Source organism: Lepidochelys olivacea, assembly GCF_965140295.1.
Source record: "Lepidochelys olivacea isolate rLepOli2 genome assembly, chromosome: 6".
Taxonomy (NCBI): domain Eukaryota; kingdom Metazoa; phylum Chordata; order Testudines; family Cheloniidae; genus Lepidochelys; species Lepidochelys olivacea.
Window position 1 is genome coordinate 12,432,417 of NC_140416.1, and position 23,932 is coordinate 12,456,348.

At 50.5% G+C, this 23,932-nt stretch overlaps 1 protein-coding gene across 7 annotated transcripts in view; it reads right to left on the reverse strand.

The window, feature by feature from the left end:
* The window catches only part of RAB3IL1 (RAB3A interacting protein like 1), a 31,645-nt gene extending 8,000 nt beyond the window's left edge, over nucleotides 1-23,645 (reverse strand). For 2 of the 7 annotated variants that reach the window (XM_084630565.1, XM_084630564.1), the window contains exons 1-6: nucleotides 18,139-18,440; nucleotides 6,162-6,411; nucleotides 5,674-5,769; nucleotides 4,560-4,637; nucleotides 3,577-3,792; nucleotides 1,205-1,330 (exon numbers count right to left, since the gene is read on the reverse strand). In XM_084630565.1, coding sequence (XP_084486691.1) covers nucleotides 1,205-1,330; nucleotides 3,577-3,792; nucleotides 4,560-4,637; nucleotides 5,674-5,769; nucleotides 6,162-6,411; nucleotides 18,139-18,425 — 1,053 coding nt within the window. In that variant the 5' untranslated portion in view covers nucleotides 18,426-18,440. Of the gene's footprint in view, nucleotides 1-1,204; nucleotides 1,331-3,576; nucleotides 3,793-4,559; nucleotides 4,638-5,673; nucleotides 5,770-6,161; nucleotides 6,412-10,757; nucleotides 10,788-18,138; nucleotides 18,441-23,168 lie in introns of those variants that run through there. The other 5 variants (XM_084630568.1, XM_084630566.1, XM_084630567.1 and 2 more) reach the window with 4 other exon arrangements.
* Between the last annotated feature and the right edge of the window lie 287 nt (nucleotides 23,646-23,932).

Genomic DNA, 23,932 nt, shown 5'->3' on the forward strand with positions numbered 1-23,932 from the left:
GGGAAAGACACCACAAGAGTTAGCACAGCTATTCCCCAACTACAAGGCTGCCTTGGAACTGCAGAGAAAAGCAGGATCGCCCCCAGGGGAACCTCTGCATCTGCCTTGTCTGCCACCCACATCACCATCTCTGTGACAGATTAACATGCCAAGTGAGGGTAGCTCAATCTGAGGCCTGTGAAATGCCCGAGTTCCCCAAGGGCAAGGCAGAGTTCCCACTGGGGGAGGCAGCCAGAGAGCGAGTGAATAGACCAAATTCCCCTCTCATCCCAGGGCTAGCCCATGATGGCAACGAAGTTCAGGACATAAAGGCAGAATCCCCTCGGAGAAAGAGGTCAATACAGCAAAGGAGTGAGTCAGGGAAAAGTTTTCAGTGAATAGCCATCACCATTTCTATCCATTTGTGTAGCAGGTGTGCTGGCCCTTTAAAGACAGGTCCAAACCCAGCAGCCTCGGAGCTGCAGCAGCCCAGAACTGAGGAATTCTGAGAGGAGCTGTTCCCAGAAGTGATGGGGATTATAGGCAGCAGGGCATGCACAGAAGGGAAAGTAGGGTATAAGAAGCAGCCTTCCTTCAGAGCACCAAATGGCTACATTTGTTATGGGTTCTCTGCAGAGAGGGAGCTTTCCAGGGCCTGGGAGCTGCTACACATATTCCCCTTTGCAGATGGGACTCAAATTCACAGCTGTGAGGGACCCACAGCAAATCTTGCCTCTTCCCTAGTCTCTCTCATTTTATATCCTGCTTCCCTGCCTGCTCCCAGCATGCCCTACAATTCCCATCAGTCCAACGCCAAATCCCAGCATGCCTCGGCTCTAGGCTGCAGCAGTGACAGGACCGTGCTGGGCCTGGCCCTATCCTTAAACAGCCAGCAGACCCTGTTATAGTTTGTTAAAGGAACATGGGGAGGGGGAGGGAGGAACAAAACAAGCCCAGCATGAAAAAAACATAAGTGAACAAAGCAGCCCAGTCTGTCCTGACAGTGCACTAGCTCTATGCTATGGAGACTGCTCACCTGGTGCCAGGAGACAACTCCAGCGCCACAATATGGAAGTCAATTAGAGAAACAAAACAAAACAAAAAAAAATGGATGTTAGTGTCAAAGAAAGGTAGAGCTGAAAGGCTGAAGCTGGGAGAGGCTGATGAATCCCACCCTCCGCCTAGCCTGTCCTCTGTGCCACATCTGTTCTAGCTCAGAGGTTACCTGCCGCAAGGAGGACGACGAGGAAGAGTCTCCCACCAGGGCCTGCCAGCCTGGCTCATAGGTGATGTGGATGGCCTTCCCCGGGACAATACAGAGGAGCAGAGAGAGAAGAGTGGGCACCCCAAACTTTGAAGGACGAGTGGAGAGAAGAGAGACAGACAAGGAAACAGTTCAGAGGGGCAGGCAGAGAAAGAAAGGCAAAAACGTGAGACAGACGATACAGAAAAATCGAGTTCTGCCCGTCAGCATGCCGAGTGCCTCTCAAAAGGTCCTAGGTTCTTCAGCATTTCCTTGGCCTATGATTTCAGAAGCGACCAGTGATTTGGGGTTGCTCAGTTTTTGGGTGCCCAGCTTGAGCTGCCTTAAAGAAACCCAATTTTCCCAACATGTTGCACAACCCTGAGGCCCCATAAGTGTGTCTCAAGTCAGGCACCTAAAAACAGAGGCATTCAAATTCACTAGTCACATTTTTTAAAATGTAGGCCCTGGATTTTAGGCAGCTGGTTAGCTGCACCAATGGAAATCCCTTGTGTAGACACAGTTTACACCAGAGCAAGGGCGCAGTAGGGACCTTGCCAGGATTATGCATTTAGTGAGCAAGAAAGGGAAAATAATTACCATCTTTGGTATTCTACAAGCACCTTCCAGCCAAGAATTTCCCATTGATTACAGACCTTCGGTGACTGACCCTCGTAACTATAGCAAGCAATTGACAGCATCAGCAAACACAGCCCTTTGTTGTTTATGAACTGCACGCAAACAGAGCAGGACTTTTACAAGTTTGTCCCCAAGTCACAATTGTTCAGCTAATGCCTGGCACTGGCTGCGCTAGCTTTTCAGCTGTTCGATATCAGCAAGTCAATAGTGCAGCTACCTGACTGGACACCTGAGTCATAGGCTATTGCTTCTGGTCCCTGATTGGATCACCTTGTTTAGCAGCTCACTGGAGTTTTGATTCATGCAGGGAGAGGAGCCTCTTTCCCTATTGCCACAAGAAGGATCCTTCTATTTGGCTACATACTCGGACTTCAGATTTCAACATATCTGGGTTCTTTCTTACCTGAGCAAGAGAAAGGTAGATGTAAACCAATGAAGCAAGACTTCATGGCTATTTAACAGACCCTTCCTTTGATTCTCTCCTCATGTTCACACACAGACTGTATGTGTAATTCTAATCCCATACACGGTGATATTAGCAGCTGCTGAAGTGCAGACTGAATCCACCCATCCCTACTGCCATTCATTGAAGTCACTGTCAGACAAATGAGCCATCCGAGAGGTCAGCCTAGTCCTCTCTGGTCACCTCTTCCTGGTCTGATTAGCTGTCTCACTTCCTGGCTGCGTTCTAGGTACAAGCCAGATTGGCCAAGTGCCTCCCTGCTCTTGAAATGCTTCCATGCTGCAGACACCAATGCTCCTGGTGGTGGAGGCAAAGCACATGCAGCCCCCACTGCAACCACGTGTTTTTTCTTCCTGCTCAAATACCAAAACTTGCTTCCTCGTCCCTCCAGCTCTCACACCCACAAGGAGTTTTCCAGATGGCCGTGTAAACACTCGTGCAAAGGTGTGTTCACACAACTAGTCACAACACTGTTTGCAGAAAGATAAATTCTGGCAGACCCATGTTGTACTCACATCAGTGTTTAGGGAGACCAAATGAAAGGGGCCACAAAACTCAGTGAAGGAAATTAATAGGATTTTAGTTGAAACAACAGCCACAAAAGCTGTTTGTATTTATTTGCCTGGCTCTATCCAGGAGGCGGGCAATACCTGCTTTGCAGGTAGAGAAACTGAGACGTAGGGAGGAAAGGTGACTTGCCCAAGGTCACACAGTGAGGCAGTGGCAGAGCCAAGGAACAGAAAGCAGAAATTCCGACTCCCAGTCCTGGGCTCTAACCACTAGTCCACACTAGACAGATGGGAAATCAAAGCAAACAGCATTAGTCAGAGCAGCCGTTAGACTGCAGAGGCAGATCAGGAAAGCCAGTTCTCAGTAGTTGCTTACGGCCTGATGCCAGCACAGCTACGAGCCTTATCCATACAGCCAGGAAAGTCCTGCAAAGGCATGCAGGTTGTTTCCAGAGGTTCTCTCCTGAACCCAGACTGGAGTTAATCCTGTAAGGGGAAGTCCCCACAGTCTGGGATTTTGCCAAGAAACCTCCAGCTCCCAGCACAGCAAGACTCAGAGGACTCTTAATCCACGAATGGCATTACAGTGAACATCGCTGAAACCGCGGAGCAGGGGAAAGGCTGTGGGCTCTGCAGACCTCAAGGGAATCCCTGAGAAGATCCCTCCACCAGCTCCCTCCCCAGCATGTGGGCTCAAGCCCACGCAGGGCCAAGAGCTGATGTGGTGAATGGATTTCACCCACCTCTTTGCACTCGTTGCTGACCGACTCCAGGGGCAGGCTCTGGCTGGTGGCTGCGACTACTGCACTGCTGGCACTCTTGTTCCGCCCGTGCCCTTTCCTGAAGACAGCTTTGGAGGGGCTTTGGAGCTGGGGATGCAACTCCCGGTTTGGAGAGGAAGGTGTGGAAGTGATCACCAGAGTTTTCAAAGCAGTCACCTCTGCTTGCAGCATGTCGATCTGGGAGACCAGGAGAGTCAGCAACGCCACCACCTCCACCCAGCAGAGTCCCATGCACCACACAGGGAATGCATGCTCAGGATCCCGGGGCGTCCGCACCACCCAGCCACCCACTCAGCCTAGGAGACATCTCTTGATCCATCCACAGCGTCCGCCCAGCTCTTCCACCCCCTGCTTGTCCCAGAATCTCAAACCAGGGAGCAGGGTCTGTGCAGATCAGAAACAACTTGCAGAGCCTTCCCTGCCCCTCCCAATCCACATCCCCCCAATGGCTCAGGCTCTGCAGGCAGGGCATATTTAAGTCTTGTAGCCAGAGACCCCTTCCCTGATGAGACATCAGCAGCAGATGTAGCTCCATGCCCCCTTGGTACATCCTGATCAGGGAATCCTGTCCCTAACTCCTATCTCCCCAGACTCCCTTATCCATGGTGCCTCAAAGCAGCAGCTTGTCCTGCACTAGGCAACAAACTGCAGCTAGGTGAAGCTGCTGGTCAGTTCTGTGCTTGTGGGAGCCCAGGTGAAATTCAGGGCCCTGTTTTTCACAGGAGAGTTGGATCTGCTGCTGGTTTCAATGGCACGTTTCCCCACATTCAGTAGCAGCTGTGCGGTGAGCTGAGAGACCTGCTGACTGTCTAGAGGCCAGTAGTCCAGGAGGTCCCACTGGGAGGAGACTGGATGGGATGTGACCCTCAGCTACGTTGCTATCCCCCTGCCCACAGGCAGCCCTGTGTCTGTACAGCAGGGGGATGGGATTGGAGAGTCCTCACCTTTCCTCGGGCCTCCCTCAGCTGCTTCTCTGATGCAGCCTGCTTAGTGTTTGCATCTCTTACCATCTTGTGCGCTTCCTGCAGCAGAGGGAGAACGTGTTACCTCCTACTCATCGCAGCCAGAGTCCCAGCTACACACAGCCCCTGCGATGAGCAAACCCACAAAGCCAAGCAACACATTCTACCCTGCACCCTGGCGTTTTACATGCGGCTCAGCAGTTCTCCTGGGGGGCAGGGTACTCAAGGGTCCCCCTAGCGAGTGTGGCAGCCTTCCCAAGGACAGCGGGGAGCTCAGAGCACAGTGCCCCCGGCGCAGGCCTGTCTCCAACTGGCACAATAAGGCCCTAACCTTCCTCTGTCCAGTGCTAGGCATTTGAGTGTCCTGGGCTGCTGGAAGATAGGATTTTACTGGCCTGTGAACTCATCATGAGCCATGGCACAAGAACGTGGGTCCTTTCATTGTGCACCCTCTCCAGCAGAATGCAGTAAAGCAGCTCCCAGGGGTGGTGCACTGAGGGCATTGTGGTGCCTCTCTCCAGGCAAGGGCTGGGTGCTGGCATCTGGGAGAGGGTTGGGGAGCAGCAGGCAGCCTGTAGAATGGGCCACATGAGAACAGCTGCAGCAAGCCCAGGGCACAGCTAGGGCACCAGCGAAAGGACTAAACTGCCTAGCTTCAGCAGCAACAGAAGCAACAGTCGAATAAACCAGCTGCTTTGGGGGGAGCAGGACACAAACACCCAGACTTTCCTAGACTAGATCCTGCCTCAGACACCGCTGGCTGAAAACCGAAGTGTAACGAATACACGTGCTGCTTCATGTTTCCTGCCAGAGCGGCTGGGGTGCCTGGAGGTGGAGTGGGGGAAGGCAGAACGCCTGTTCCCCATGCCAGTGCCCTGCATGCTGCCCCTCCCCATTAACACAGGTGCCAGCTTGCACCATGCTCTGCCATCCTGCATATGCAATCGGCCAGCTCTACTGTTCAGACTGGGAAGGGCTAGCCATGGATGCCCGAAACCCTGAGGCGTGGGCAAAGTGAGGAGAGAGCCTGTCCCAAGGGGGACAGTGAGTGATCTCCGTTTAGGGAGTAACTGGGGAAGGGGGAGGGAAGTGGTACCTCGAACAGACTGGCTGTCAGCTCCTCCAGCTCCTGCTCCAGCTGCTCTCGGACCTTTGACAGCCTCTCACATTCCTCATCCTTCAGCTTCAGCTCCTGCAGAGGGGAAGCCCGGGGACTTCGGCATGCTGGACAGAAGCACATGCCAGGCCCCAGTACGCTCTGCAGACAGCACCACCCTCTTCCACCTGCCTCATTCTCTCCCGCTGCATCCTGCTGCCCCCTCCCGCTCTGCGCACACTGACGCTACCCCTCCCCCTGCCCCACATCTGTGCGGATTCCAGCCCCACCTTCCCCACTCACCCCCAACCACTCCAGACGCTCACTCTGGGCTCTTTGTTAGTACCCTAACAGGGTGTGCTCCCACCTTCCAGCCCATGGAAACTCCTGCTCCGTCTACCCTTTTCACTCCTCAATTCCCGGTCTGTGCCCCCGTCCCCTGGTGTGCTTGTCTCCCCCCATATACACACCCGCGCCCAAGGCTTTACCTTCTGGGCTCTGTGGAGCTCCTCCTTCAGGAACTCGGATCCCTTCTCACGGATCTCCACCGAGGAGCTGCGCAGGCGGGAGACATTGAGCTGCGCTGTGGATTGGCCGTCATCTCCCCCACCTGCCTCCCTGCAGCGTGGTTCCAACTGTGGCAGCTCCTTCCCACCGCTGGATGATGCCAGCGGCTTCCACTGTCCCACCGCCGGTTGCTTCTGGAGCTGCTGGCTGCCTTCCTTGAACGGGGCCTGGCTGGGAAACATGAGCCAAGGGTCAGAGATCCAGGGTGTGGACAGCGCCAGGATCCAAGCACCTTATGGCCCCACCCAGATCTCATCATTTAAGGGGTTCTCCATAGAAAGCTCTCCCCACAGTGGAAATGAGCCTTCGGCTAATGGCCAGCACTGAGAGGGATTGCGATACCCAGGGAATGATAATGCTGGAGGAAGAGTGTATAGGTCTCAGGAGCGTGGAAGGGTGAGGGGGCGACATGGGGTGGATGTGCCACTTGAGACAAGAACACAGAGCAGGCTAATCCGCAGCTCAGGTTATAAGATCACTGCAGAGTTGAGGGGTCTCCAACAGCATTTGCAGGCCGGCTGGATCGTGTCATGCTGGTGTCTCGCCCCACTGCGCGCACGGCTCTTCCCCTGGCTTGGTGATCCACGGAGGAGATCGACAGTGCTGGACAGACCAGGGCAGCACACATATCTGGCCTGCTGCCCTACGGGAACAGGACAACCATGCAAGATGTTAATTGCAGACAGGTCGAAGGGCTGAGAGGGCGTTAACGGCAGGGGTCAGCCTCATCCCAAAACAGCCAAGGGACTGCTGGGGCTCCATTCTTAAGGGACCTGTAACTCAGGGGCTAATCCACCACTCCAGAAACTGAATCCACCTCTCTAGAGGCAAGATCAGGAAGGGGAGGCAACTCACAGGCTTCATCTCTCACCATTCCAATTCCAGGTGCCCTGGCATTTGGGGAAGAAGCACAGACTCCCACAGTGCCAGAGTCTCTCTAAAGAGTGCTGAGGGATAACGCAAGGAGCATCAGGCAGGATTAGCTCAGAGGAACTGCTTTTGCTCTGTGGGTGGCAGCGCTGGGTTCACTCTCCCTCAATGAAGGGCCTTCTAGGAAGGGAAAACCCTAAACAAGCCACTTCCCCCCATCCAGCTCTTCGAACAAGGACCGGGACAGAATCACCAGGGCACACACTGGGTGCAGGAGCCCATTATAAGAGCCAGGTTATTGTCAAAGGGAGATTAGGGTTAATGCAAGGGAAGGGATGGCAGAGAGGCCACCCCACCCTCTGTATCTGTGCTGTCACTCTGCCCTCAGCTGGCACCCAGCCAGGGAGAACTGAACAGCCCAGGGAGAGATCACAGTTCCTTGGGAGGAATAAAAGCAGAGGTGCCATTTAGAGGGGGGGCTCCTCCCCCACCCCAAGTTTCGTACAGGAGATGAGCTCCCATGCAGAGCTCTTAAGGGCAGCATAGCCCGAGTGTGGAATGTGAGTTCTGCAGAGGAGACCTGCTGCTCCAAGCTTGTGGCCCTGGGGCAGAGAGTCAGTATTTTGTTTACAAACAGAGGCAGAGTGATTAAGATAAGAAAGGGCTGGTAATTAAATTAAGGATCTGGAAGTCATTAGATGGGCCTGTAAAACAGAAATCCCTCTGCAGGGGGTGGCGGGTGTTGCAGGGGATGCAGAAGAAATACAGCCAAGCCTTCTAAGCCAAGGTTACATTCAGAAAAGTGGGAGACTTGGGGGGGGGCACTTGAAAAGAAGGGGCCAAAACCCAGGGAAGGGATAGCCGTGGTATAGAGAAGTTCCCACTCTACCTGTGGTACTTATGTGGCCCCATTACCATAGTATCTGAGCGCCTCAAAATGTCTAACCTATTTCTCCTCACAGCCCCTCAGTGAGGTAGAGCCATGTTGTTATCCCCATTGTACAGATGGGGCACTGAGGCACAGAGAGACTAGAGGCTAGATTTTCAAAGGTATTTAGGCACCTAGTGGGATTTTCAAAAGCACCTAGAAGGTTAAGTGCTTTGTAAACCCCATTAAATGCCTAGCTGCATCTTTGGATGCCTAAAAACCTTTGAAACTCTGTCCCTAAGGCATACAGGAAGTCCATGGGGGAAGTAGAACCCAGGTCTCTCAGGGCTAGTTCCTTATCCACTGGACCAGCCTCTCTCTCCGCTATATGCTGCAAAAAAAAAAAAAAAAAAAAAAGGAGGATTCTGATAGATGGGAGCAAAATCAAGAAGGCCAGTTCTCTGAGACTCCAGCAAACGGTCCGAGGCAATTGGGAAAGATATCATGGTTAACAGCATGAAAAGCAGCACAGAGGGCAGGAAGGATGAAGAAAGAAAGAGAGGGAGAATAAGAGTCAGATGAGAGAAGATCGCTTAAGCCCCAAGGGGTGGCAGGTTCTGCCCCAGGCTAGGCTGTAGAGCACTGGCTGCTGTGCAATTTTACATTTTAATTGAAAATCATTTTATCATTTTTTGTTCTGAGTTTGAGAAAAGGAAGGAATGAGAAACTGCCGTATGAGTATCAGATGCGTTTATGCCTCAAATTCTTAGGGTTTCAGCTATAACCAGGCCAATTCCAGAACAAAGAACAGAAATTGCATCCAAAGAGTCCATAGAGTCGACGATTATTGTCATGATTTGCATTATTCACTGGGCACCATCTGTGTGCTCAGCAGAATATGCCAGGAAATGTAGTCCCTGAGTTAATGTGTATAAAATGTGTAGCCCTGGATAAGATGGCTCAGATATTTAAGTATGAAGTGTATAGTTACTGAGCATCCAATGAAGTGAGCTGTAGCTCACGAAAGCTTATGTTCAAATAAATTGGTTAGTCTCTAAGGTGCCACAAGTCCTCCTTTTATTTTAATATATATGAGTGAAGATGCTGACTGCAACAGAAGTTTTACTTGATTAAGGACTAGAAGATTTGACCCTCCAACTTTCTTTCAAGAGGAAGAGCTGCCCAGAACTCCTCTGCCTGTTTATTTTTCTTTCCTGCCTGCAGTGGCCCTGATAGACCTCAGAAGTCTCAAATTTTTTCTCAACTTTAAAATGTGGCATTTTCTTGGTGTTTGGTTTTAAATAGTCTCCTGTGAAAACTGCAACGCAATCACTGTAGTGTTGTGCTTAAGAGCCTTCTGGAAAGTAACTAGCCTTTAAACTGAAATCACAGAGTCGCCAACTCTCATGATTTTGTCATGAGTCTCATGATAATTATTGTTTTCCTTAAAGCCCCAAATGCTGGAATCAAGTGGATATGTGATGATTTCAGCCTTCATTCTTAAAAAAAAAAAAAAAGAAGAAGAAGAAGTTTCGAGCCCTAGGGGCTGTGGAAAAAGCTTAAAAATGTGATCCCAGTGCACCCTAAAGGCTTGAGAAGCAGAAGGCAAAGAAAAAGAACACCAAATCTATTATTTTTACATAATCTCATGAGTTTAAAGCCAATCTCGTGATTTTTGGTGAGCCTAATTCATGATTTTTGAATGTATGTGGTTGGCAATACTGTGAAAGTGACTTGAAAGTGTCAGTTTCATTCCTGTTTAAAGTCAGTTTCTAGTCTATTATCTGTAGTGGGGAAACACCCCTAGAGCCCCAGGCAGGTGCAGTATAAACTCACGGGGCCCTGCCCCAATAGGATGTTTCCAAATGTTAAATGATCTATTCCAAGCTTGGCGAACTGCTAAAAAGTGATAGAAAGTCACCTAGACTTTTCTACAATTGTTGTATTCAATAGTTCGTAACAAAGTAAGAATATACATTTAATTTTTAAACCTAACCAGTGTCCCTTAAGTGACTTGACACAAGATGTCAGAACATGTTAGTATGAGAGCTGAGTGGGTCTAATATTTATTTAATTTTCTTTCTTTATATAGGAATTAGATACGGTGCTCCTGTAAGATATTTCTAAGTTATTATCTGCAAAACAACTCGAGTCTTCAGGTGCCTACGTAGTCCCTGGAATCACGCTTAAAGTTGCCTGCCCCACCCCAAAATCTTAAATGACGTTAGTGAATAAAAGCCTCCGTTATTCACAGCAAGGGAATTTTCCAAACCCAGACTCAGCCCAGCTGAACCCTTGGGGAAACAGAGATTGGAAAGAGAAGCTGTGTGTATTAGCAAGTCATGAACCACCAGGGCCCGAGGGTGAAATACACTGCGGCAAAGTTCCCAACTAAGACACAATGCAGGTTGCTTTAAAATGACATGAGCAATGCGTCCTTACAAGGGGAAAGACGGTCCTGTGGTTGGAGACTGGGCTGGGAGTCTGAGGATCTAATCCCAGCCCCATCCCTGATTTACTGAGTGGCTTTGGGCAACTCACTTCACCCCATTCGTGCCTCAGTTTCCCTATCTTTAAAATGCAGGTAATTTACACCTCTAGCTGACATGGGTGTTGCAAAGATAATTAACTCATTCATGTCTGTACAGCACTTTGAGAATACTGACTATGTATAAGCGCTAAATTACAGTCCCGGATACATTTTTATATGAAATAAGACCCCACAAGAGAGAGTTGTGGTCTCTTTTCAAAGCCTTGGCCTCGATTTTTAAGGTCTCACCTGCAAGATCCACATGTGGAGTGAACTGCACAGAGCTCCCATTACCTCACTCTGAGGGACAAAGAACAAAGCTGACAACAGCAGGACTCAGTCCTGTGACTCCAGGGAGCCCTGGTGTTTGTGAAATGGCCTCTGCCCTGCCCCCAAACCCAGCACCATGATCCAGGATTTCTGATGGACGTAATTTAAGAGAGACACCAGCAGGTCTGTGTGGTATACAAGCAAATACACAGTGGGCCTAAAGTTAAGGGCATTGGCTCCCACCTGATCCAAAATTTCATTGTGGCAAGTGAACCCTCACCCCCTTTCACCGCAAACCCGCATTTCCCACACACACACAGCAACCACCCCTGACTGAGGAGGAGCAGGCTCTATTTTTAACCAAATATTTACCACCCTCAGTCCAGTGCATTCCCACTGAGCAGATATGGGGTCCCTATTTGTCTTCTTTATTGGTTTCAGAGGCTGGCACGTACATCCACAGCAGAAACGGGGCCTGGATGCCAAGTTGAGCTCCTGCTGAAGAGACACCTCCAGGAGGCTCCTCTCTGAGGCTCAGCGGCTTTTTGTCAGGAGCTTGCCTCAGGCTCCAGAGGCAATATCCTTGTTTAGCTTCTGAGCTGGTGGGAGAAGAAGGGCTCTGGCAGCAGGGGATGTGCAGAGTTGGGGATTCCCAAGGGACTTGGATCGGGGTGACTCCAGTGTTGTCAGGGGAAGGCGAGGGAAATGCTCCAGCAGGGTCAGAACCCAGCTGTCGGGAGACGTCAGTGTGTGGCGAGAGTCCTTGGGGAGCTGGGGAACCCGTCAGGGATCTTCAACAGGGAAAGCTGCAACCCACCACTACTGTCAGACAATATGGCCACAGATACAATGTGCCATCAGAGGTCAAGATGGCTTCCAGGGGCACTGACGCAGCCAACCCCGGTGTCAATCAATAATCGTCAGTAGCCCCTTGTGGAGGCTTTGTCCACCTCCTGAGCTGGACGTGGGTAATATCAGCCTCACATTTGATCAGTGCTCTGCTGTGCCAGTCCATGGCTGTTCATCATGGAAGGGGGCAACAGAGGTGAGGATAATGGGGAGGTGGAGTAGCCTAGGGGGTGGATTTGGAGCAGGATCCAAATGCAAGAGCCAAAAGGAAGGTAAAGAGGCAAAGCAAAATCAGGAGAGAGAATAAAGAGAAGACAGAAAAAGAGAGAGGCAGAGAGAAGGGAAAAGGTCAGATGAGACGGAGGCCCAACAGATCACAATTGCTCTAGGAAGACAGCAAAGGACAAGCAGCAGCCAATGCAATTCAGAGACCCTGGTTAAAAGAGGAGAGGCGTGGTGCAGGGAAATGGGAGTAGAGAGTGGGAGGAAAAGATAAGAGCAGCAACTAATCCAAAAGCACAGGGAATGAATGCTGTTGGCGGTTAAAGGTGTATTGCACAGGGCCTGCGCCATTGACTTCTAAAGAAGCAGGATTGAGCCCACAGAAGCTTCTTTACTGGGGAGAAAGGGAAGGGCATTAATAAATGAGGAGGAGGCTAAAATGAATTATTAAAACCAAAAGGCTGAGAGAATTCCTCTTTAAAAGTTTGCATTTGGTGCATTGGCACTTTAAAAGCCAAATTCCTCTTTAAAAGTTTGCATTAAGGAAGAAAACCAGGAGAAAGGTTAGGCTGATTAGGCTGTGATGAAGATCCTATGGTGATTATTGTTTATATAGCACCATGGGCCTGATCCAAAGCTTCCTAAAGCACACAGAAAGACTCTCAGTGACTTCAGTAGGCATTGGATCCAGGCCCAAGTGAGCTAGGTTCTTCACATGCAGGTTTGAAGACAAGATCCCAGCTCTCAACTGTAGGTAAGAAGCACATAAATAATTGGTAGGTGGGGGCAGGGGGTGACAGGGAAGAGGGGCAGAATGTATCAGGACAGTTTGTATGGATGAATTCCAGGGTGCTAACAGAACTAGATAACAACTGGAAATTATATTTGAGAAATCATGGGAGAACTGGGAGAGATACCATAGAATTGAATGGGGAAGCAAATGTGGTACCCATCTTCTAAAAAGTAAGAAAGTATGATCCTGGTAATTGCTATCTGATAAATCCAGCCTATGTGCCATATAAAATAACACAAAAAATATGCAGAGAAAGAAGTCTTTACGCATCTATAGGATAATGGGATAATGGGAATGGGTTATTAAGAATAAATCATTCCAAGCAAACTGGATGGCACTTTTGATTGAATTACAAAACCAGGAGGAAGGCAGAATGTATAGCTGGGCTTTAGCAAAGCATTTGATGAGAATGTCACACAAAACGTTACAAGGCAGATCTCATTCCAGTTGGCTTGAACAGCAAAGTGCTGTCACATGGGTTGAATGAAAAGTGGCTGAAGGACCATAAACAAGGTGTAGTGAATGATAAATGGCAGCTTGGCAAGAGGGATTGGTGTCCAGAGGAACATTACAGAGATCGGCATGTGGGGCACGATTTTACTGAACAACCTCATTAACGCTCTGGAAGGGGAGGGAAGCCGCCCACTAATTTAACGTGCAGATTATACTAAATTGGGAAGTGCTGAAAACAGCAGCAAGTGAAGAAGTGTGTGGGGAAAGAATGGGCAAGAAATTAAATGAGCTTCTGCCAGAAAAAATGAAAGTTAATACTACGGAGCAAAAGTAATCCATACAGAGATACTCAACGGGTCGGAGGCACTAGGGAAGCAGCAACACACTTCGGGGCCCTGCTCCAAAGCCCACTGAAGTCGACAAGACTCTTTCCATTGCAAACCCATAGCAAACTCCAACCTAGAGAGAAGCGCACAATGCGATGCAAGCAAAAATAGGCAACTACAGTCTGGGAGTGCACAAATAGAAATACTGCATGACCAACCAGCAAGGTGACCGTTCTCCCTACATTGTGCTGGCCAGACCACACCAAGTCTGTATTATATTCAGCTCTGGGCTGCTCAAATCCCATGTTGGCAAATCAGAGAGTATTCAGAAGACAGCAAGAGAAATAATTAATGGTTTGGCTGCATTAATGTATAAGAGAAGATTAGCAAACATAAATATGTATAATTTGCCTAAATAATGACAAGGAAAATGGGATTGAGAGTCTTTGAAGGGTATAAACACCAAGGAAGGAATTAGTCAGGGTGATCTAACAGGGTATGACTAGGAGGAAAGGGATGAAGCTAATCAAAGGAACATTTAAACTGTTTGAGACAAACCCACGGCAGCATACCGCTGTAGAAATCAATGGAGCTGCACCAAAGATAAATATGGCACAAAGCAGGAAAGGGAGAGAGGGAGATCTATTCGGCTATTAACATCTCCAGTAAATGATGGGGTGGAATTCAAAAATTTTAAATTAGATTGGATAGAGTCCCGAAGAATATATTGCCAGAACAATCCTTCACCAGTCAGGAAATGAACTAGAGGGGATCTAATAGGTCTTTTCATATAAGCCTCCCCCTTTGCTTTTCTTTGTTTCTCCTTTTCATAGGATGGAGGAAAAGCTAATTCAGAGACAAATGAAGCGAGGGAAGAATTACAGGGGAAGCAGCAAGTAACAACGGTGGACCTAACGGTGATTCACTTAATGTGTTCCCAGTGACAGCTATATGAGGGACACCTTAGCTGAGAGGTGAGCAGTCAACATGAGTATTTTTTTTAGTAACCCACTAGACAACAGCTACATCCAGATACTCTGCAGCTAATGGTACAAGAAAGGTTGTCTGGCATTGTTCTATGGACAGGATACCACACTTGTAAAATCATGTTAGGGAACTAAGTTCCAGCCCAGGTCATAGCAAGCCCTGTGGTGCCATGTTTCACCAGGGGTCTCAGAGTTCTTTACCAACTTTAACTAAATAACCCTCACGCCATCCCGGAGGTAGGTATTATAGCCCCCATGCTACAGACAGGGAGACTGAGGCACAGAGAGGGTAACTGGCTTCCTCCAAGTCACACAGTGACTCAGTGGCAAAGCAAGGACTAGGACTCAAGGCACCCGAGTACCAGAGCCTATTTGCTAACTACAAGGCTGTTGCTGTATTAACAACCACATCTAGCGGCCACGTCATGCTTTGTCTCAGAGGGTATCACAGGAGGGTAAGAACCCAGGTCTTGTGATTCCCGGTCTTGAGTTCTGACTGCTAAGCCACGCTGCCTCCCTTGCACTTTATACCTACACACGACTCCCAAGCAACAATTCCAGCGATGCAATGCCAGGGTGCAGAGCTCTAGGCTCTAGCTTCCAGCCCCAGGCCTGCTAGTCTGGATAGCACAGGGCTGACTATCCAGGAATAGGGGGCAGACTTTGTGACCAGTCAGCCCCCCGGCTCCCCTACAAGCAATTTGGACAGGTGTTAAACAAAGGAAACATGAGTCTCTCCTCTGAGGGCAGGTGCCACATTGCCCATGGGCCAACAATGAGAAGGGATTGGGAGAACCCCTCCCTACCTAGCCTGCAAAGTAGGGAATGAACAAACCAGCATCATGATGGACATTTTTAGTCCTGCCTACACTATAACCACATTGCTGAGGAACCCTGCAATCCCCTAACTCAGTTTGACCCTAGCTCCACTGCAAGAAGGATCAGTACGCTCCCCATGTCGTGGGACAACCCTGCTGTAACTAGTCCCCCAGCACAGCCATTGCTACAGTGTAGACGGGATCTTGAAGTACCCAGGCGACTCGGCAGTCAAGCCTTGATCTATATTGTCCTGATGGGGCTTTGAAACCAACATTTCACTGAGACCAAGAAGGTGATGGAGGTTCAGTCCTTTTGCTGTTGCTATTGTCAGTCTGGCTGGAACCTGTGCTCTGTAGGATGGTGGGGGGTGTTTTGAAGGCTCTTCTCAATAGGAAACACTAGCTAGAAACTTTTTTTTTTTGTTGGATTATATAGAAAAAAAGAGAAAAATGTGCAGGATCCACAATTTTTCCAGCAGGCCCCACTCGTTTCCTGTGGTGCTGATCTGACAGTTATTTCCTGTACAAACTGCCTGCGCGTCTCTCTGGCTAAACTCTGCATTTGAGTTCACAAGGGGATCCTGGCTCTTCTATTCTGATCTTCTGCCACGGAGCAGCCTGAAATCCACACATGCAGAGACAGCAGGAGGCAGGATTCACTGTGCGGTTCGAAAGTAGAGTGTTGTCCATACTGATTTAGCACTGTGCAGCCAACCAGTCTCCACGTACATCCTCGACACACACCTGCCTCACCGGACTTGCTCAGGCACTCAGTAACACACCTCTGAAAGGCATATGCCCTGCCACAACAATAGATGCTATACTGTAGCATGCAGTTCATCTTTCTCATATTTGCTTTACAGGCAGCAAAGAGCCGGGAAGCAGGCTGGGGTGTTCGGTATACGCTGATAGTTAAGTAGCATCCAGTATTTCTATATGCAAGATGCCACACATAAATATACTCTTTTGGCACTTTATTGTGGTACATTGCCTTATTCAAAGTTTATGTTCAAAGTTTATACACACACTCCACACACACTTTAGAAGAGATCAGACCTTGAAAAATTCAACCCACGTGCTGACACTTATTAGAAACTCAAAACCAGTGGTTAGATTGGAAACACTTGGGCAACCTGAACTAGAACTGTTCCTGAAGATGCCACTATTAGCGATGGTGTAGTTTTAGTTGCTTGGAAGCTGTAAAGTCCCCCATATTTTACTCTTTCCGGGGCAAGCGTACTAAACACACACGCCACATTAACTTGCCCAGAGGCCATGAGCGAACAATGCAGTGTCTGTAGATCACACTTTAAAAAACAAAAACAAAACCAGGGGCAGTTTTCATATTAGGAAACTATTTCCTCGTTAGGTGCCCAATCCTGCTCCCACTGGAGTCAGTGGAAATGCTGACAATGACTTCAGCGGGATTCAGAATCGGACCCAAAATTCCAAGGATGACTCTTCTCCCCACCATCTCATCTCCTTTTCTCATCACCATTAACTCTCTCTCAACCCTTCAGTGTTAACCCTGTCTCTTTGCCGTTTAGCGCTCTCTCTCCCCCACGTTTCTCTTTATTCCTGTGGCACATCAGTTTCTCATCTCTCTTGTCCCTCATGTTCTTCTGTTCACACTGGTAGCTTTCCCCTACTTCGTGGATTTTGCCTTGCCCCTTTCCCAGCCTCTCACGCAGACACATCACTGTGCAGCTAAAGAGCAGTTTCTGAGGGAGAAAATAATCTCTAGTGAATAAACACGGTTTCCACGTGGAAGAAGAAGAAACTACAGAGGGCATATCTCTCTCCATGCTGCCTAAACAACTCATTTTGACACGCTGGCTGTTCCTCGGGGCCCGGGGCACAGTCGAAGGTAGCAGTGACCTCAGGAGAATGCAGCCTCCTGGATTTGCGGTTCTAGAAACTTTATGAACACTGCAGAAACTAAGGTCAGGTCACCCCCTGCTCCTCCTCTGCTGTTCTAACATGCTCCCTACTTTGGGTCTGAGTAGATCTAAACCTTTACAGACTCCAAGGGAAACAGACCCCCTTCCCACACAATCAAAGGTCTCTGCCATCCATCCATCCCTCTTTGCACACGCACACAGACAGGGGATGGGATAGATAACACAGGAAAGTGGGTCCCTGGGATCACAGTCCCAGGGACAAGAAGTTGGGGGGAGTAAGAAGCCTCCTTCCTTCCTTCCCAAAAGGCAGGCTGTCCCCAGAAGGGATCGCACAACCCCACAGCGCTCCCATTCAAGCACTGACGGAGCCATAACCAGCTGCTCCGGAACAGACCCTGAGCATTCATTCAGCACCAACATCCAAACTCTGAGCCAAAGGACCAGCGCTAGTGACGCAGAGCCAGGCACCCAACGACCCCATCGGGTGTTTCTCCCCCCGCACCTGCCCAGGGCCGTTCGCTCGTCCTCAGAGACTTTCCGCTCCTCCTTTGCAGACCTTTTGCAAGTTTCACTCCTTGCCACCGGGCTAGGAAGGAAAGGTGACCCCTGAGCGCGCCACCCCCCAGCCTGGGGCCCCCACAGCAGGCGCCCTTTGGAGCAGGGCTGGGGCACTGGAACCATTTGTACAGTGGGGGTGCGAAGAGCCATTGAACCAAACTGTAAACCCTGCATGGGGTGGAAACCGCTTCCAGCCAGGGGGTGCGGCAGCACTTCCAGATCCAGCACGTATGAGCAGGGACCAGGAGCACCCAGGGGCGCACGCCCCAGAGAGAGCCGCAGGAGGCCGCCACAGGCTCAGGGAGAGGCATCCCCGGTGCGGGTCCCGCTGCGGCCAGAGGGGACAAGCCGGGGGAGGGAGGCTCCGTTCCCCCGCTCCCCTCCCGAGAAAGAGGGGGCCGGGGCGCAGGGAAGTTTTGTAGGCGGGGAGGGAGGAAGCCGGCTCCAGACCTACCCGCTCCACATGCTGGCTCCGGCCCCGGCCCCGGCCCCGCGCCGCCCGCGGCCCCTCACGCCGGGCGCGCTGCTGCCGCCATCCCTGCGCCGGGCTGGGGGCCAGCGGCGACGGCCCGGCCCCGCGCTGCAGCCGGGCGCTGCGGCAATCCCGGGAACCCCAGCCCGTCGCGCGCCGCCGCTCCAGCCTGGCTCCGCCGCCGGGGGGTGGCTGGGAGGGGATTGGAGGTCACATGACCTCCGGGCGGCTCCAATTGCAGCGTGCTCGTCCCCCTCCCCGAGCCTCATGTGACTGAGAATTCAGCCGCGAGCCCGGGGCTCTCCCCCAGGCCCGCCTGTCATCCACGCGCCGGGCATCCTGCAGCTCCCCTGCACAGACACTGACGGTGCATTCAGCGCAGCCTCCCCCCCCCCCCCCGCCCACACACACACACGCGCGCGCTGCATCGCAGGGACCCCCAGTCTCAAAAATCACTGCGACAGTCGTGCCTGGAGACTGAGATCTGCCCGTGGAAGATGGAGGAGAAAGGTCCCTGCCCCCCAATTGTATGGGCTGGCTTCAAAATTCACCAGGAAGGGTCTCTGCTTTCCTTTCCCTGCACCCAGCACAGACGCTGACAGCGCAGCTTGTTTCCTCGGGCTCCCTGAAGAGAGGGATGCTAATGAGGAAGATCAATGGGGAGGCCTGGCTGACAGCATCCTGGGCATTTTGAGTTCATCCAGAGGTGCTGGGGGTGGGGGCGCTGCCGCACCCCCTGGCTCCAAGCGGTTTCCGTCCTACACAGGGTTTACGGTTTGGTTCAATGGCTCTCAGCACCCCCGCTACACAAATTGCTCCAGCACCCCTGGCTTCATCTGTGTGCTCTGGGGTAAACCATGAGACGGAATAATGCTGATGCTTTGTTCAGGCAAATGCAAATGGCAGGCATTAAAGCAGAACTGTGTGGGTCTTTCCCCCCCACCCCAGTTTAGGACTCAATTCTGTGGCTAATCTGTGCATGACACCTCCATTGACCTCCGTGTATTATGCAAGGAAAGCATCTGCCCATAACTGCAGGATGATAATTACATTATAGAGTTACTGTATTTCTTAATGTCTCATGTTTCTCTACACCCATTGTAAGGGCCGAATTGGACAGTTTAGTAGCCCAAGAATCTAGTCTACACAATCTACACTTTCCAGACCTAGAGATATGACCCCCCGAAGGGTCAGTCCAGCTCCTCCTCCCTGAGCTGAATTCCATGGAGTTTAGTGTCTTTAAGAGGAAACTTTAAAAACCAAGAGCTTGTCTGGGTTGGATGGACAGTCAAAGCCCTGTGGCGTAGCTGATTCCCCTTACAGACCAACAGCAGACTTTGTACTCAGGGTCCTTCAGCACTAAAAGCATGAGCGAATGCTTGAGCAAAAGGACTATCAGGCGGGCAGGCAGGCAGTCTCTCTGTCTGGCTGTGGTACTTATATGACCCCCAACACCGTAGCAAAGGAGCACCTCACCATCTTTAATATATTTATCCTCACAACACCACTGTGAGTTAGTGTAGTGTTGTTATCACCATCGTACAGATGGGGAACTGAAGTACAGAGGCTATGTCTACATGGCAAAACAAAACAGCAATCGAGACTCTCAGACTTGGGCTCACACTACTGGAGCTAAAATAGCTAAAATACTGGAGCTGTGTGGCCATTCCAGCTGGGAAACCCACCCCTCCCCACCCAGGCCTCAGAGTCCAGGCCCAAGCGTCTACACCAGGGGTTCTCAAACTGGGGGTCGGGACCCCTCAGGGGGTCACGAGGTTATTCCACGAGGGGTCGCGAGCTGTCAGCCTCCACCCCAAACCCCACTTTGCCTCCAGCATTTATAATGGTGTTAAATACGTAAAAAAGTGTTTTTAATTTATAAAGGGGGTTGCACACAGAGGCTTGCTCTGTGAAAGGCATCACCAGTACAAAAGTTTGAGAACCACTGGTCTACACGGCTGTTTTTAGCACCCTTGCGCAAGCTTTGTGAGCTCAAGTCTGCAGACCCAGGCTCTAAGACTCACTGCCAGAGGTGGTTTTGTTTTGTTTTGTTTTGTTTTGTTTTGGGGGGAAAGGGTTGTGCCACATACAGATCCTCAGAAAGACTATGTGACTTGCCCAAGCTCATACAGGATGCCTGTGGCACAGCAGAAATTGATTCCAGCTCTCCCACAGCCCAGGATAATGCTCCAACCATTAGACCATCCTTCCTCCCAGTGGCTGGTGATTATGTACTGTAGCTCACTCAGGGAGGGAGGTATAACACACAGATCAGTAGGTGATACTGGCACTGTTGTAAGCAGGAGGTAGGTGATTCATGTCCTTGATCAAATTTCCCACTATTGTTGCATTGGGTGCTACCCTCCCATCCCAGTGGGGACTGAAACATTTCTGCTTGCCTGAAGGACTGTTCCTGCAGTCCTCTCTTAGGCAGAATTACCATGCACCCTATGACATGGCAAGGTGAAGAGGGAATCAGGGTTTATGTTTATGCCATTATAAGTGGGTCGGCTCCTACAAGCCTGTGAAGCCAGTATTTGTATTTAAAGTCTGGAAGATTATTTAAATTTTGTTTAAATTAAGTTGTTGCCTAGGTACTACAAGCAACATCACTGTATATATACACATTATAAAGTGTATTACAACCAAATTCGGGGCCCCATTGTGCTATGCACTGTACAAACACATAGCAAAAGGCAAGCCCTACTACAAGAAGCTTGCAATTTGAATAGACAAGACACACAGGCTGAGCTATCATCCTCATTTTACAGATGGAAAACTGAGGCACAGACAGATTAAGTGTTTTGCCCAAGGTCACACAGGGTCTCTGGCAGAACCCGGCACTTAATCCAGATCTCCTGAATCCCAGTATAGTGCATTAACCACAACTCCATCATCACTCAAACACCCAAGATAGGTTAGTTAGCTCTGTAGAAACAGATCTGTCCTGAGCTGGAGAAGAGGGCATTGATTGCCCAGGGGAAGGAGTGCAATGTTGTCAACTCTTGCAATTTTATCATGAGTCTTGCAATATTTGGTGTTTTTCCAAAGCTCCAGCTGCTGGAATCAAGAGATTTCCATGAGACTCTTGGCTCTCATATAAAATAATGAGTAAATTCCTAGCCCTGAAACAAAAAAAACTCTTGAAAAGGAAAAGTGAGTGCACCCTATAGGCCCAGAAGACAAGTAGACACCCCCCACACACACACGTTTATTATTGTTTTTTAAAAAGAGTGTTTTTAAACCAATCTCCTGATTTTTGGGGTCCTGGCTCATGATGTCTGAATGTTTGGGGTTGCCATTACTAGGACTAGTGAAAGAACAGTGCCTTCTCCTATAGCCAAGATCTGCAGAAGTTCAGATGGTTCCTGTTCTGCCATGGAAGCAGTTTTGCAAGAGTGGACCCCGCTGCTGGTGAAGGGGCCTAGAGATTAAAATAGCATATGGCTGGGAATTTAAATTGGCACCAGCAAGTGCAACCTCGCCCCTTCCCCCCGCCACACGAACACATCACTCCAGCTGGTATCCCCTCCACCGCCTGCTGAAACAGCTTTCTGATCACAGTGGGAAGTGTGGAATTTAAAGATGTAATAATGTACAGGGATTGGAGAAAAACAGCCAGTGACAGCTGGGTACCAGTATCAACTGGATGGGTCAGAAACGCTAATATAAATTACGCCATGATTTTAAAACCTCTGTGCATTCTGGGGTTACAAAAACCTTTGCTGAGCTAAGTAAGAATTGTTATTGAGCACAACGCCGGTAAGAGGTGGAAAAGTGGTGCAGAAAATGTGATGCTTGCATTCGTATTGCAAGGACAGGTCTGCCTAGGAGAGGGAGAGTCCCAAATGCAGAACTACCTCATGAGCGCGCCAATGGAATGCACTGCTGTTGATGTGCTTGGGCCTCTGCTGGAGACCATGGCCCCAGTTATCAGCTAGTCCATCCTTGTGCTCAGTACATTAACAAGGAAGGTAGGGGGGAAAGTACCTTTGTGCTCCCTGTATTCTGGGGCACTGCGGGACCAGTGCAGCCCCTGGTGTCAATCAGAGCAGCCACAAGGCTGCTCTAATTTATGTTCTGTCTCCCAAGGTCCCCTACAGGCCATAGGAAACAGAGAACATGCTGCAGTGCTTTCAGACTACCCCTTCCCTTCCCAAGAGTAGTGCATTTTGGCCACCTCTTCCCTCCCACTGTTTTCCCTGCTCTTAGTTCCTGTCCCATCTCACCCCAGCACGCCCTTGGGAACCCTCACAGTTCTGCACCAATAGAAGAGTCCCCTTACACAGGGGATATTCCCTAGGGGCTGTCTCCCCTAGCCTTTCCACCCACAAAGCAGCACAAAAGGACCATAGGAGAATCAGCCCCACAGTCCAGCAGCTAATAGCTATGGTATTTGCTGAGGACTAATCTAGAATGTGGCCTGCAATTCACCAAATTAAAATAAGAGTCTAACAGAAGTTCTAGAAAATTAGCTCAGTACTAGAGGTGGGTCTCCAGGGAGTTACACACGGATCAGGGGAGAAACTCTGGATCCAAAGGTGTGACAGGATGGCAAGACAGTCAGACGAGCCCTGTAGAATATCACCAAAGGTAGCCCAGCATAGCCCATTCCTTTAGGAGGCCTCTAGACCAGAAAGGAAGAAGAGTATGAAGCATCCCCCAGCACTCCCCATATTTGGACACGAGCTGAAGACCTCCCCTAACTCTTGTATGGTGTAATAGAGGAGGGACAATGGGATCTGGATCAACTGGACTATGGGAAAATACTACAGGTGAAAACAGGCAGACTATTAATGCATGGGCTGTCCTTTGCTACCTCCCTCGTACTCTGCCCCTGCCCCCCATAGCCTATGCCCACCATCAGCCCCCCTCGAATGCCCTTTCAGCCTGCCCTCAGGCAAGGCCAAGGCACCTAGCCACGGTCAGCTCCACCCCCTCCCTCAGACCTGCCGAGCCCCCTCAGAGTTGGCTCATTACCAGCCTCTTCTCCCCTCACCATTGCTGCCTACCTCTCCACTGCCGTGGGCTCCCCTTGGCCCCATGGCTCACCCGCGGGGCATTCGGATGTGAGGGCAGCAGCTCTCCAGGTCTCAGCAGCCCCAGCCCCTGTCTCACTCCTGGACGGGTAGCCGAAGGCAGACGGACTGTACACAGTGGTCCCTGCGTCCATTGCCAACTGCAGCTGGTGATAGCGAGCAGTGGGTGAGGGGGGCGATCATGCGGCGAAGCCCCTCACAGGAGTCCATGTCATCCACATGGGAGGGGAGAGGGTGTTGCTCAGTGGGCAGCCCTGGGCCACTGCATGTTCAGGATCCATTCAGGCCAAGGTCTGGGAGCAGACAGCAGGGCATCACTACGGGCATCGTCAACAGTGGCCTGGAAGCCCCACAGCTCTGCCTGTCTCCCCAGCCTAGCAGCAACAGCGGGGGCCACTGTGGCTCTAACCTTTGCTACGTCCAAGAAGCAGCTGGGAGGAGGGGAAAGTATCTTCAGCTCAGCCAGGCAGCGCTTAAACTTACAACTCCGTGTAATAATTAACTCCCAGGGGCTGGCTGTCAGAATGAAGGATTCTGGGACTTGGAAGGGAAAATGCTTCTAGCAAACTGGCAAAGACAAGAAGAAAGACACTTGAGGGGGGAAGGAGCATTAGAACAGAACGGGTTCAGAAACACCTCGCTGGGTGTTCTGCCTCCACACAGCGGCTGGTGCTGTCACGGTGCCCCCCAGCTTCCAAGGACGGGCAGCTCCGGATAGAAGCAACAGGACAAACGCT